The sequence below is a fragment of the Neodiprion virginianus genome, chromosome 2 (genome assembly GCF_021901495.1).
Source record: "Neodiprion virginianus isolate iyNeoVirg1 chromosome 2, iyNeoVirg1.1, whole genome shotgun sequence".
In the NCBI taxonomy this organism is placed as follows: domain Eukaryota; kingdom Metazoa; phylum Arthropoda; class Insecta; order Hymenoptera; family Diprionidae; genus Neodiprion; species Neodiprion virginianus.
Genome location: NC_060878.1, coordinates 28723596 through 28738695, shown reverse-complemented (window position 1 = coordinate 28738695; position 15100 = coordinate 28723596). Strand labels below are relative to the sequence as shown.

The window sequence follows — 15100 nt, the reverse complement described above, 5'->3', positions numbered from 1 at the left end:
ACCCATCGTTTGGATGTGATGTCCTGTAAATTTTAGATTTTTTTCATCAAGCCGTTTATGAGATCATCATGGGAATTTGTCGAGATAGGTGAACGACCGACAGACCAACAAATCGAGAGATCTGTTTTTCGGATACTAGAGGTCCAAAAATGTGAAGATTCATTTAAATTAAAAAAATTCATTTTTGACCGAAATCAATACTTTTCCTGTATCAACATAGTGATGTAACGTAATAAAAGTAGATCAAAATCGAATAGGGAACGTGACAAAAATATCTCGCGTGTTGAGTTTTACCATGCGGATTTATTGTTTAAAAACAGACGTTAACGATTCGTAAAAATGCAAATAAATACTTAGTACGAAAACAAATGACACAGACAAACTTAATCGAATAAATAAAATATCTTGAAATTCTTATTTGATCATGTCATCATGTATAAGTATGATACACACGTTATCGCTGTATCTAATTACGGACAGTTTAATTTCATCAATGGTTGAAAACGCTTGTCCTGTTTTTCAATTGCTGGGAGCTGTTGGATTATACGGGAGAATCAATTTTTTGCTGAGCGTCTGGCACATTATATTCGGTACCTGCCTGTACAAATTTTTATTAATAATACCCTCTTTTTCATCAAATCGTCTCTGCACTTCTATAGGGATTTCGCCTCCGATACATTTACCCCGCATATTTTCCAGTACGTCGCAGAGAACTTGAATGTACCAAGTGCCTACGTAAAGATACATTATGATCATTTTTGTGGAAAAAACCAGCTGTTTGAAGTATTCAGCCAGACTCACCGTCACGTGGGTGCCTGGCTGATGGTTGACCCGATATCGTTGAACATAATAGAATGAAGTCGCGATTGTTGTCAACCTCGTTTCGTGAATATGTTGGGCCATCGAGCTTGATATCTATAAAAAGTAAAGTGTCATGCATTTATAAATTGGGGTTCAAAGAAGATCTACAAGTACTCAAAAAGTAAAATAAAGTTGTCACCTTCGATTGTTTGGCATGCCTGGATAACTAGAATTTTTGGTTTAGTTTGTAAAGCATCGATGCAAATGTGTTTTTTAATTTTTTCTATGGTACAGCTCTTACCATCAGATGCGATTATGTGTCCTGCAACGAGTGAATAATCGTAAATAAATTACCGGAGTACCCAAATATTTTTGATTTCATTTTTTAATTGCACTTTATCGGATAATCACAGAGACTTCATAAAACAAAGCTTACCAGATGTGCCATGAGACAAAATAAAGACTGCAACACAGTCATATTTTTCTTTGGCGTCACACAATTTCTCATCCAGGGTTTGGTAAATTTCGTCTCCGGACAAGTCAAGGTACACGTGTGTGTCAAATCCAAATGTATTTTTGAACACTTCTTCTATTCTGTCACAGTCCACCTGTGAGCCTTCTCTATACTCATACTTTAGAATAACGCATTCATAAATAAAATTATTTTTATCAAATTAGAAAATATATTATTAAATTCCTGGACATAATTACTTCTATAGGACCAGTGAACTGCATTTGGTTGAAAATTATGGCCAGGCCTTTATTTATTACATATGAATTCGTCTTTAGATTTGATGAACCACGATTGATATCTAATTGATCGTGAACACATAGGTTTTTTTTCCTTTCTCCCTCATACATTTGTAATGCTAGGTAGGCACTACTACTCGACATATTCAGCAGTTTTAAGATTTCTAATATCCGTAACAATTCCCAATTATCTGTGAAAATGATAGATCAATAAATTTATCACGAAATCAATAATCTGATTGATATTCTGGTTAAATTGACAATTTCCGGATGCACCATTCTAGTAAGTTTTTGGCCTCAAGATTTTGTTTCTAGAACGATGCTAATTCAATTTGTAATTGTTTTGATTATTGACAGCTATGGTTTATTTGCACATTGTTCTAAGAAGTCACAGCTTGTTTTCTGTACTTCAATATCAAAAATAAGCCACTAGGTACCTCCAGAAATGGTGATTAACCCCTTTTTAATCCACCATAGCAAGTGTATTTCTAGAAAATTTTCACCCATCCAAGCACTGCACCTGGGTGGATCTATTTGTTGATATATGCGCTGCTGGAGTTTGACAGCATCGTCTTTTGAAAGATTTTCAAACAAGTTATAAAAAGTTTTAGCATACTTATTAATTTTACAAGACATTCTTGTTATGTTTGCATGAAAAAAAGTTTGCGCGTCGTCAGGATTCACACCTAACTTTAAAAGAACTTCATTATTCTGTAGAAGGCATAACGCTTCCATGACCTTGTCGGGCCAATCCGTCACGTTGTTTTCGACCACAAACCGTGATATGCTAGGAATTCTTTCATCCACAGCATCGAGAAGGGTTTGGTAACCCGTCTGGTAGTGTTCAATCATCAAAAACACACAATGGACTTTCTCGTAAATGTCTAAATCATTATCAATCCTCTTCAACACTTGTATATTAAGCAAGTTTTTTGTTATTATTGGCAGCCTATCTTTCCGTTCAGCATCAAGCGTTGTCATCTTGAACAGGGTAGGATTCCAGAAAACTCTGATCCTTGATTAAAGTCGCAATAATTTTAGAACGGAGTTGCGATCTTAAAAAAGAAGAGAATAGAGGTAAGAAAGTCGGGCTCAAAAATTCCTATGTGCATACCTTAGACGTTTTAGATCTCATTGTCAATAGCGACTTGACATACCATGACATTCAACTGACACGGAATTCCAGGAAATTTTATCAGAAATGACTCATGTTATGTACGCTGTGGATTATTTTTAATATGTCACGTATCCTGCCGATGACGCCTTTTTCGAATAAGAACACAATACATCCATGGAGAACCGCTGCATATGTTGGTACAGAAGAGCAGAAGTCTGCTATAAATGTTGGGCAACCCTTTATTGTTATCACTTTGTCATGAATGGATTTTCGGAATCAAAACAGTAGTTAGTACTCACCGGTAGATCCTACATTATACCATCGACATATAGTATGTCGATAACATATACCACGTACGGGCACGTACGGGTTGCTAATTGACCGCCAATTGTAGCAGATCAGAAAGTATATTGTACTACTAGAGATAGTTTCACATGTACACAAAGTGTAGTAGAGGAATGAGAGAGAGAGAGAGAGAGAGAGGTATATGTCCGTCGTAAGACGTCTCTCTTGCTCTACACCTGATTGGCCGATATGTTTCCTCTCAGCCAATCAAATGCAGAATAAGAGAAACTGAGTATCCCGAGTATATATTTCGCTCCTCATCACTTCGGCTGCAGTTTCGCGAGGGACACGGTACGGGTAGCTACTTCCAGTATTATACGCATGGAGTTTGTATAAGGAGACTGAACTCTTGTGGTAAAGTTTTAGTAAGCAGATTCTGTCAATTCACCTGACTCCCTAGAATTACTCTCCACTAGTATATGATCCAAGGTGATCATTGATTGGAGACCGTTAAAGAGTAGGGTTGCCAGATAGATGGTACCGCAAGTCGTCAAAAGAGGGCGTACAAGTAGCTAAATGTAGCTAGCCTTTTACAATTTTACTATTTTATTTACGGTTTTATTGGCGAAAGATAAATATTCGAGATTTACTCGGGTTGTAAATATATTGTACAGAACAAAGATCAGAACGTCTTCGTGTAATTTTGAGGGAATGTCGGTAATAACTTGAGCACATTTAATTGGCATTCGTTATCAATGCTTTGTCAACGTCTTACTTCATGGCTAATGGATTTTGGCGGGATTCGTGCCTTATACAGTGGGATTCGGCTACAAACAACTGACGATCGGTAGCATATTTTTCTTCTTGCCTCCAATTGAACGGATGGATCTTGGCGTGTCGGTATCGTATGGTTTTTATTTCTCGTTATTGCAGTGAAAAAAATGTGAAAAGTAGCCGCGAATATTCTGTTTTACATCTGCAATTTGTCGTGGGTAGGAATGCAGGCCGCAGAGGTATGAATATAGCAGTCAACTGGCACCACAAAGTTGTTTAGGCTATGAAAAATTCACCGAGTCAATTTTTATTCATTGCGAGCTAAAGTCAGGTAACATTCGAAATTATTTACACAAGTCCCAATCCTCTGTACTCAATTTTCTAATTAAAATGTAGTCACCTTGAATCTTAGCAAGTGCAGTGCGTATTTAAGAGAGGGAGTTTTCTATATTTCCGAGGTGAAAAATTATGATGGGTTCTCCATCGGTGTTATTCTTTGCCGTGACAAGCAGTGATCGTCTTTTCAGTGAACAAGTGCGGTTAAGGATCAAGCAATTTTGGTTCTACGATAGTCATCAATACTGATCATTTTGCGGATCGTTTAGTGCTAAATTTGTTCAGTGATAATTCCGAACGGAATATAAAATTTGTTGAGTGTTCTTCACAGGTATTTAAAATTTATTCATTGTTCTCCAGAGGCATATAAAATTTATTCAGTGTTCTCCAGAGGAATATAAAATTTATTCAGTGTTCTCAAGAGGAATATAAAATTTATTCAGTGTTCTCCATAGGAATATTTAATTCACGACAGAAAGGATTCACTTTACATGGTGAGGCTGGATTGATTGTCAAGATGCAGCATGAGTAAGTTACATGAATTTAAAATCAGTGATTATTTCTGACTGTCCACTATTTGAAAATGTCCAGTTGTACCATGATAAAAGTATTCAAAACTTATACTTGGAATTTAGTTACTAATGGTCAAATAACTCAATCTCATTGGTCGGTGAAATCTTCGCACAGTGATATTTTTGTTTGCGATGCTGGGGGCCAATGGACACAAAATGTGTACGTTTGAATTTTCAAAGAGCACAAGCATTAAAATCCGACCGTTCTTTGAAGAATCAACTTTCCGACCGAATAACAAATGCTTTCGAAACCTTTCTGAGTCACTGTCTCGATTATATGAGGAGTCTAACCTCGAAAATTCGTATCAACTATATCGCCGCCAGAAACAGTGACAGCTGAAAACTTAGGATGGCCAGCCTGCGCGAATAGCCGCTAAAACTCGCGCGTGCGCAGTTTATTTTCAAGTTTCAAGAGATCGTCCCGGCATAGGTAGCAGCAAAATGTATTTGACGAATGAAATTTTTCTATTTTCTTACAAAACCAACAAAACCCTGTTTCTATAAAAACATTTACGTGCTGTAGTTCTGTCACTGCCACGTGACCCGTTAGTTCCATTTAAGCTATTGGAGCGCTAGTGTCGATTTCGTCTGCTTCTAATCGACTCGCCGAGGATGCTAGTCAGCTATCCAGTTTAGTCTATGACCGCCCGGCTAGCGAAATTGACGGTTGACGTATCGCTCTGGCTTGAACCACGTGACACTTATGCCAGCCAATCCTGGAACACGTTTACGGTCTAAACCACGGTTTTCTAGGCGTATGGTCTAATTGTAAGTCGAATTTGCTGTAATTGTTGAGCTGAAATGGGGGCAGAACGATTGAAATTCACACAATCAGTGGCGCGAAGCGATATGCTAGTGTCGAATGAAGTAGAAGGAATTCATATTATTACTGATTCAAAAATAATTCACGCCTCGTCACGTGGTTTATTTGTTCATTATTATTTACAACTGCACATTTATATGTATAACTACAGGTATAATATATGTATGAATGTATATTCCTCATTATATTTACATCGTCATTTAAAGGTCATTATTATATGATTATAGATAGAAATTTTATTACCAATTACGATTATGGCGCGTTTATGAATGGTTTTAACAATAAAAGCTCGACCTATGTAAACTACCATTGATTATCACTCACTGGCACGTATACAATATATAGCTGTATATTATACGTAATCGCGATGCTTACAATGTAGTATGATATATTACCTGAAAATCTACTACGACGTATAACGTTCTTTCGATAAAAAACGATCCAGTTAATAAAATTATCGAATTAACATGCGCGTGATTTATGCCCGATATTCCCCATTAATTAGTGACTTCAGTCTTGGACTATAATTCTATAAATGATTACACAGTATAACGTATTAGGGTCTTTTCAAGTAAAAATCGGAAATACTAATTTTTCCTTTTGACACGAGTAAGAATAAAATTTCAAGCAAGTTATGTATTGTTAAGTCAAATCTACTCTGGCTTGAAATACAATATTTTCATTCATTGCTTTCCTATTTTAATTTTCAATTAATTACGAACGGAAGTCGATGTTTCAGATGACATACTTCTAATAATCTCGGCTTAAGCCCATGTTACGCATTGAAAGCATAATGTCAGACTAAAAGGAAGAGATTTGGTGGATCACATGACGAAAAACCGATACCGATTTTTTTCATTAAAATACCCTAATTATATATAGATATACCCTCCTATACTTATATATTACGGATAATATGGCAAAATGTAATATGTATAAATATTCTCATCGCGTGTATAGCAAGTTTGGAAGGTATATCGGTAAACTCAACTATAGGTATAAAAACAGAAATTCTCCCAATCAATTCCTAAAATTGAACAAAGTTACATCTATTACATTAAAATTGTATATTTATTTACCTACGCGAACGAATGGTGTAGTATTCTGCGAAATCCGCCTATTGGCAACTTCAAATGCATATACATACGATGATATCCTTGGCTGCTTTTATGGCAATTTGAGGAAAACACGTCGATAAATTACAAGTCAAAAAAAAAAAAAGAAAAGTTGCCAACATACGCGTCAATATTTAGCTTCTTAATTGCATGAATATAAATGAGAGGAGACGACAAAAAAAAACAAAGTCTGTAAAAGAAGACACTATCAAAAGTATGTTTTTTATCATTTGATCGTGCGATTTGACGGGGTATAATGTGAAAGTTAGTGGCAACCGCAGCTTTTAACGACCATATTTTTATACTTCTTTAGCATGACGTTGTTGTCATCCAAAAAGTAGAGAACCGATATCGGCGAAAGTTTTGTCGGCGCGCAACACGGCTTTGGAACTTTTCCCGGGGTTACCAGATGCACCAGGGTCTGCACTATTGCATGGTTGGTTGCATTCATGTGGGCGTTTAAAGGAAAGTTACATTCACCGCTGCAGTAGTAGGCATCGTAGCCATTCGGCGCAATGATCCAATCCTAGAAGAAAAGGAAAAATAGAAAATAAATAAAATATCCCACCTCCGAACGCGATTAACTATCTTATCGTCACGTAGAATAACCACTTGCTTGAGGCTGATTTCTGATTAATTACATGTTGTTTACCTGCCACTGCAGATCTCTGAAGTTCACGTAAAGCGTCTGTATCTTGCACGTTCTCGCGTTCGATTGAATCGAAGGATCTGAAATCAACAAGCACAAAATGAGAGGCGTGTTTTTTCACAAATTTCCACTTTGGATTCATTGCTTCTTTTTGATTTACCTCAAACCTTTGATACATGAAATGTAGCAGTAGAGGGTGAGCAGACTGTTTTACAATTTTCGTTGTTCGTATGGAAATTGATATTGGATAGAAATTATTTAAAGCATGATGAATCTTTAGTACCAGTGTAAGGGTTACTTCTGTAGTCAACACTCGATGTGTCGCTCTTCTTTCGCCGTCGAGCATCTCGTTTCCGTCTTACTCTCGCCTCGCGGATGCCCGAGCTTTTGAAAAACGCAACCATGAAGGGCTGCTTGTCAACATCACCCCTCGAGCCAACGATCCCAACATCCTCAGGTCTCATTTCGTGCACTAAATGAAACAGTAACAATAAGTAAATTAATTATTGCGGTGTAATCGTGCAAAGTTCAGCATTGTTTTTCCCCATCCTGATCCGAACATTTATCCTGTTCTCCCAGATGTAATAGAGGATTCAAAATAATGACGCACCGCGGTTGCTCGCAGCTGCGGCTAGTGTGTTTATTGGAATGGCTTAGGCGAACTACTTGTCGTGGCAGAATTTATTAATAGCCCAACCTTCATGAATATTTACTATTTATGAATCTGTACGATCAGCGCAAGTTTATCGCATGTATCTATCATGCCATTCACTTCGGAGTTATAGACAGACAGCCTGGCCACAATTTTTCAAATAACTATAATTATCACGATGTCGTACATGAACAACAAGCTAATCGGACTTCGCGCTGTACGAGTAACAATTTAGTTTCGTGCAGATTCTTGCACCCTTTGAGAATCGAGCCTTTCCATCTACGTGAAAAAGTTGAATCACTACTTTGTTCAACGAATAAAATAATCCTGACCACTTTTTTTCAACCATCAATCCGAATCCCTTGAGAAAAGGTGAGAAAACAAACGTACCTACTCATGCGCAATTAGACCGACGATCGGCGATCGGCAAACCTGTAAGATTGATCTGAATCTTTGCACGCGAGGGGAACCAGTTGTGGCAATTTGAGAAAGCTGGTAAATTGAGCAGAGAGGAATGCACGTTAGCGGTTTAACGATCGTGTGCAATGTATTAAAACGACACCTGCGACAACGGTCGGTATTCCCGCAATTTAAATGAATTCCAAGCCAAAGCCATGCGAACGATGTTTCACACGTTCTCGTCGGTTTTGTTGTTAAATCGCAGAACGTGGCGATTAATGTTTTTCCGCTGTCTTTTCTCCGCACGAGTATGGTCGCGGATTTAATCTAGATGTGCAGCGATGCTGCAGGATCCAGTGGTCGTTAAACGTGTGCGTGAATACAAGAGCGCATACAAGCAACAAGTTTGTCTTTGCGCCGCGCCTAGATCCAGGAGTTCGTCTCTCCGGCTCTTCGGCTCGTTCGTCCTCTCCTCTCCTCGCCGCTATCGCACAACCGGTTTACAACTTTGATCATTCAATATAAAACACAGGATCTCAGCTTTCCGCATCATGGCTATACACAGTATTATACCTACACCTTTATTAATGCACGCATGCAGCAACAGCTACGACGGTGCAGGATGTCGCTTATGCTTGAACATTAACACTATTCGCGTCAAGATGCGCATGATTCCATTCGTCTCTATCTATGTTTCAAACCACGCGGCTTTAACTATTCGCAATGAAGTAAAAACCGATTCGTAGACCGATCATTACTCATTGGATGGAAATTGTTCTCTTTTTTAAAACTTCTTAATCGAATATTACGAACAATTCTTACCATCAAATTCTTGACAACTGGACTATGCACTGGATCATATCGATTTGTAAAGGCAAAAAAACGTATCCAAAAACGATGCAAATATTGTGGGATTTTTTATTTTTGACCATCGTCTCCACGTAATTTCGTATGCATAAAAGCTACGCTGAAAAAAAAATTGAAAGACAAAACTGCGTTACGCGCAGAAGCTTTCGAGAGAATTTCGAGGTGGGTGCGAAGTGCGGTCGTTGTAAACTTATATTTACCCGGCAGCTGGGAGGTGTGATCGGTTTTATATTTAGACATATCGATAGCAAGAATTTAAAGCCAATCGCCGTTGGCCATAATAATTCGACCGGCGTTACGTATACGTTAATATATCCAATGGGCTTATTACATGCCTTTGCATAATGATATACGACGCTCACGAATGGCGGTAAAAGACCGGGCCGGACTTCCATTGATCTCTCATTTAATACACGTATTTTTACTCACCGGATCGATCGGCTGGATGTACAGACAGGTACAGCCCTCGATTCGCCTCAGGATCGTTAACCCAGTGCTGGAGAGGCTCGCTAACGTTTAGAGTCAACCAACCTTCACGACCGGTTGATGTATTCATCGCATCTACGTACTGCAATTCCCGTTCCCTGCAGCGTGCAAACCATCGATACGTGAAAAAAAGATGCGGTAAACACGCTTATGATAAACGTTCACTTTTCAAGAACAGTTTTTGGATTTTGTAACAAGAAAAAAACATGTCGGTCTCTTCTCGTTTTACCCTTGAATTAATCCGAACAAATAAAAGGTAGAAGGAAAAAAAGGTGGAATCAGGAAACCCGTAGTAAATTAGGAGAGAGTCAGAACTTTGTAATATCTGAAAATTAGAGATATTTTTTCAATACTTTGAAATTTTGTGAAATTTTATTTGTCCCAGATAATCAGCAAGAAACTAAATAAATTTTTACCCGCCGAAAATATCGTAGCTGCCGTAGTTTTTGAAAATTAACTTGTTTTTACGTGTCAAGTGTTTGGATATTGAAACCGAGGATACGTAGGCTGCACGTTTCAATTGAGCCCTAACGTCTCTAAAATACAGAGTGGCTGGTTCATCTCCTCGCGAGTAATTTGCCTCAATTACGGAATAGCGTTTCCTGTGTCTACCCGTAACTTACTGACCATCGTAGCTTTTCACCGAACACGATACAAGTGATAATACAAAGTAGACAATAAGAGACGGTCATCCGCTCGAAAAGTCGTGTTGAATCGTCCAGCTGTTTAAGTGAATAATTTCGTTATACTGGAATTAGCAAATGAATCGTGAAATATTGGAACCATCCAGACAAATTGCAGTGATTTCGAAACGACAATGAAATCCTGCAGGTAGACGAAGGCTCAAGGTATACCGAAGCGACTGTTGATGCCCGGTGTTTTCGGGCCCAAAAATCTTCTGTTTTAAACCTCGGGTCCCCCTAATTAGGGTCAGAATGACGTGGCTCGGAGAAACGGTACGAATTCCACATTGCAAGGCCACACAGGTATAGGATAACAATGCGCGGGATCGGGAATACTCATCGTTAGCGCACAAATTACACTGGTACAATGTATGTCTAATGATAAAAACTTTTGCACTTTACCCGTCTTCGGTGCGCAGCACTCTGTACGCCGTCACAACGTAGGAACCTTGTTTTTTTTTATTTTTCAAATCCGGACTTTGGTAGAGCCTCAATTCAGCGCCTATTATGGATTCTCCCGGCGGTACTTCCGACACGTCGAACCACAGCCTCTTTCCACGCTCGTGACGAACCCCGGCCACGTGGTGATCTGCAAAATCGTTATTTATACAGGCGGTGTCGGATAATTGACGAGAAATTTTTACCTTTCAACGAACAAAACGCAACTCGTCGTTCATCGGTTGCTTAATTTTCTCTTCATTTGCTCAAGCGGCACTGGGTATAATAAGTCAAAATACACTGATCGGTTCTCTTTGTGAAAAGAGCATAACTGCCTCAAGATGTGCGAGATCGAAGTTAGTAATGTTGACAAAATCATCCATTATTACGAAAAATTTTGGGATTATCTGAAATTTAGTAAACCGCGTACTTCGTAAAGCAAAACGCGCTTAAATTTCGAAACCTCGGTTACTCTAAAATGATTCCTTAGCTGCAAAGTGGTAATTTTTTTTTTTTTTTTTTTTAATCAATTTTTTGTTACGTTAATTTTACCAACTTCAATCTCGTGACAAATCACCATTTTACAATTTCATGAGATTTCGAGTTTGTAAAATATGAGTACGTTTCACTTTATCGCGATTCAATCGTGTATCTCAACGGATCCTCAAGTTGCCAAAGGACAATTTCTGTTGGACTAAAAATTTGTCAATTGTAAAAATCGTTCGTTAATTTAAGTGAGAAACACACTTCTATAACATTGTTATCTTCTAAAAATTTTCTCAATTCTTTCTTGTTTCTCTCCCATTTTTCCAATCCTACAACGGACAATATTTCCGTAGGGTATTAAAAATGTTTTTATAAAAGCTGCATCTCCGACTGTGAGATGTTGATCTATCCACACGCTTATACCCGATTAACCCATAGAGATGGACTTACAGCCGATGGGATAGCGATGCAGGAGCGTTACTAACAAGCACCGTACCCACGTAACATACACGTCTACCAATTTCGTGCAGCGTATAACGCGAGGATTGTTTTAAGGTGCTCCGGCAGCATTTTCCCGTTAATCTTGGTAGCCTGTTTCTCTTCTTTTTGTCTCTCCTTTTTCCTCTCTCCGTTCGTCTTTCTCACAAGACAAGATGAGTCAATATAATCTAAATTCTAAGTAGGACAGCGGGAGGGACCGCAGGGGACCGAGGCCCGTACAGGGCCCAGGTAAGAAACCTCCCTCGAGGCCTCATCGACCCTCACCCTCCTCGGAATTGTTCGATGCCGCATGTTAAAAACAAGCGTTTCAACTCCCCCGTCTTTGCCGTCATTTACAAAATATTCGGACCACCCGGCCGGGACGACTCGATTACTAAAAGTTATATCGCTGCTCATTGTTTTAGAAATCTTTTATTAGTAGGAGGCACGAGAGCGGTGAAAAAACAAGAGGAGTTACAAAAAGTAAGAAACGATGCGTAATAAACTGTTCGATATATTTACAAGCTACGATCAACTCGACGTCAGACTTCCAGTTCATGTTGCATAATTCATTGGGAAATTATTGTCAATGCATCGAGTATAGGTATAAGGCACAAGATTGCATGGTGATTATTTTTCAGGACCTACTTTCGAGGCACCTACGGTGTTAGGTGAAATACTATTATTATTCCGCTGCTGCTGATAGTGGTCAGAATTCCCTTCCGGCGTTATTCTACGCTCAGGTATAACAAATTGTAACAAACACGTGAATACGTCGAATTAAACCGTTTCTAAGATTGCTGTTATACCAAACGTGAGAAATACTTTTGACTCGTCACTGTTTTATCGTTTGAAAATTTTCATGCCTAGCTCATGATAGGGAACGTGACTACGTGCAGTGTGCGTGTAAAGTATAACGGTGAAAAATATCCTGTTTATCTATATTAAATGAACTATATATTTCTATAACATTTTACTTTCTGTCTTCATTGATTTCTGGACGATATCGAATTTCTCAATGCGTACAAATCATAGGGCAGAAATTTTGCAAACAAGATTCAAAAACTTTTTACTGATTTCGAGGAGAAACGATGTTTCAGCGCATCACGCGGAATGTCAATTATAAATTCTTACTCGGTGACGCGAAAAGAGACAGAAAGAGAGAGAGAGAGAGAGAGAGACAGATAGGAATGTGAAGACGGAGAGAAAAAAAAATTGACAAACATGGCCATCACTCGCTGACATTTTTTAAACGACAATCTTTCCCATCATTCTCGTCTCGCCAGATTATCATAAATTGGTGAATACTTCTTTTCGCATGGAATGAAGTTTACAGAAAAATCTGAACATTAAGTAGAAATCTGTTTATTAAATATTGCCGAGAGTCGAACAAGGCAGCCGGAGAGTTTGGTGTTAAAAATATGCAAATTCGAATTTCTCGCTAACGAAATGTCACAGGAGTGTTATGTATGATGTACGTCCATGATTGCGTATTTATCAGGGCCGTGAGCATCTGCATGATTTAAATATACTTACTCGACGTGTACGGCGTAACCTAATGAACACGTCAAATTAACGGGGCTGTCGAACAATTTCGAAACGAAGAAACGCTACTTTTTATGTCTACAATATTGTTACACTATCTCAAAAATCCCGTAGGAACAAACTAGTTAATTTAATGTTGTTATATTCGAATTTGGTCAATCATATATTCAAGTTCAACGATGTTTCGACTGACAGGAAATTAATGTAACTTAGGCCGTGTTCAAATCACTCAATGACCAGACCCATCATCATGTGCAATCTGCGTTGTAACGATTCTGAAGTAACGCAACTTTCTTCTATATATAATAATTTTCCCAGTTTTTTTTTTTCTCGCGTTGATTTTCGATTGTTGATACATCCCCTAATATACGTAAAACACTTTCAGTATTCCGATTTTAATATCGGGTGCAATTGACTGACTAATCAAATCGACAAATCGTTGAAACTGATTGTAGGAAAATACAGAAACGCGGCGGGAAATACAAGTAATTTTGAATTTAAAATTAAACAAGGGCTTTGACGCGAATTGATTGACAAAAAAAAAAATTTTCGTTCATGCCAAATTTTGCCGCTGTTCCTGTTGTTTTTTGTTTTGTTTTTTTTTTGTTTTTCATACTCACTGTGCGCAGCAAAGCTCATTATAACATCGCTCTGGTCAATTGCTCTGAGGTCTTGTCCGCTGAGATCAAAGTGCCCGCGGTCTCCTTCGGGTTTTACGGTAGACGACAAGTCCTGATCCTCCCCCTCGCCGAGGGTGTTCCTGTATATGTCGAGGAGAAACTTGGGCGCCGATCGTTTCACCTGTGGCGGATGTCCGCCGAGTCCTCTGGGCCGATCGGGTAGCCCCAGGAGGTTCAATATTTCGTGTTCAACTTCCTGTCTTTCGCGCTGCGTAACTACACGATGTATAACCGTCTGGTCGAGACCATTGTCGACGTAAAGTCCGCTCAGACGTCCCTCCGAGTCGCCGATTTCGGTGAAGAACAACAACAACAACGACGAGTACAACGCGACGATTGACAATTTACCAAAACGGAGCATCTTCGATCTCGTATGAAGAAACAAGGTCGACTCCCTCGGCAGAGTTGCGCCCTGCGCCGGAATTTGAATTTCTCCCGCCAATTTTCACACCGCTTATCAGTATTATCACTCGATATTTTTCTCTCTCTTCTCTTACGCACTGCGGGAAACGTGCCGTTGATGTTTATGTTTATCTTTATCTCGTCCGTTTTACTGTCGTTTTATCCCCGTTGATTCGCTTTGTTTCTCAATGATTTTTCGCCTTTCGCTTTTATCGAACTTGTTATACTATAAACAATTTTTCAAACTCTCACTTGCACGTATTTATTTACTTAATTTCACGCGTCTCTTTTTCCCGTACAGAGCGAAAGCAGTGGTGCAGCGTTTCCTCGTTCGTTCGTTCACCATTTAATTCCTCGTGATCACTCCGCAGGCAATGCTAGTGCCAGTCTGCTTGTCTGGCCCGATCGCCAACCTGCCTCTCCGTATAACTTCTCGCAAGGCCTCAGGCTCAGGGACGGAATAAGAGGTGGGGTTCCCCCTGCGCCTAATGCTCAATGGCGTTGCAGCTACCCTGGAACCCGACTTCGGTCTTAAGCGAACGAAAAGGACAAAAGACGTGTTGAATTTTTCAAATATTGAACGTGTTTGTCATTCGCTGACATTCGCAATCAGATCGGTTTTTATAGGACCATTTTTCTTCATTATCCGACGCTGGAAGACCAAGATTTAACTAATTTTCGACACCCGAGGTGCTTGCACGTCGATCATGTCCATTCAAAGCACGCCAAATTATGCTTCTGGAAGCTTTCTGATTTTTCC

The 15100-nt window shown here is 39.0% G+C and overlaps 2 protein-coding genes across 6 annotated transcripts; both read right to left on the bottom strand.

Annotated features, from left to right (window-relative positions):
• Positions 1-283: 283 nt before the first annotated feature.
• On the bottom strand, positions 284-3095 carry LOC124299091 (caspase-8-like). Of its 5 annotated transcripts, XM_046752022.1 has the most exons (9): positions 2968-3088; positions 2709-2886; positions 1989-2606; positions 1513-1742; positions 1238-1433; positions 1103-1123; positions 1001-1027; positions 802-915; positions 284-731 (listed from the first exon to the last, which is right to left on the bottom strand). In XM_046752022.1, the coding sequence occupies exons 3-9, from the start codon at positions 2530-2532 to the stop codon at positions 520-522; spliced, it is 1344 nt and encodes a 447-aa protein (XP_046607978.1). In that variant the 5' UTR covers positions 2533-2606; positions 2709-2886; positions 2968-3088; the 3' UTR covers positions 284-519. The 5 variants fall into 5 exon arrangements, with proteins under 5 accessions (XP_046607978.1, XP_046607975.1, XP_046607977.1 ...); XM_046752019.1 differs by having other exon boundaries at positions 1001-1123; positions 2709-2853; positions 2968-3095; XM_046752021.1 differs by having other exon boundaries at positions 1001-1123; positions 1989-2566; positions 2666-2886; positions 2968-3087.
• Positions 3096-5531: 2436 nt separating this feature from the next.
• LOC124299092 (protein 60A) lies at positions 5532-14862 on the bottom strand. Its single transcript, XM_046752024.1, has 6 exons — positions 13879-14862; positions 10712-10898; positions 9570-9724; positions 7506-7694; positions 7226-7302; positions 5532-7099 (listed from the first exon to the last, which is right to left on the bottom strand). The coding sequence occupies exons 1-6, from the start codon at positions 14297-14299 to the stop codon at positions 6839-6841; spliced, it is 1290 nt and encodes a 429-aa protein (XP_046607980.1). The 5' UTR covers positions 14300-14862; the 3' UTR covers positions 5532-6838.
• Positions 14863-15100: the final 238 nt, after the last annotated feature.

Excerpts from the sequence above, each read along its gene's own strand:
- LOC124299091 (XM_046752019.1), bottom strand. The coding sequence starts at position 2,532 with ATGACAACGCTTGATGCTGAACGGAAAGATAGGCTGCCAATAATAACA. Across the intron at positions 1,124-1,237 it reads TTTGTCTCATGGCACATCTG|GACACATAATCGCATCTGAT; the intron begins GTAAGCTTTGTT and ends CACTCGTTGCAG. Across the intron at positions 916-1,000 it reads GGCATGCCAAACAATCGAAG|ATATCAAGCTCGATGGCCCA; the intron begins GTGACAACTTTA and ends TACTTTTTATAG.
- LOC124299092 (XM_046752024.1), bottom strand. The coding sequence starts at position 14,299 with ATGCTCCGTTTTGGTAAATTGTCAATCGTCGCGTTGTACTCGTCGTTG. Across the intron at positions 7,303-7,505 it reads CAGAAGTAACCCTTACACTG|ATCCTTCGATTCAATCGAAC; the intron begins GTACTAAAGATT and ends TGTTGATTTCAG. Across the intron at positions 7,100-7,225 it reads TCAGAGATCTGCAGTGGCAG|GATTGGATCATTGCGCCGAA; the intron begins GTAAACAACATG and ends CTTTTCTTCTAG.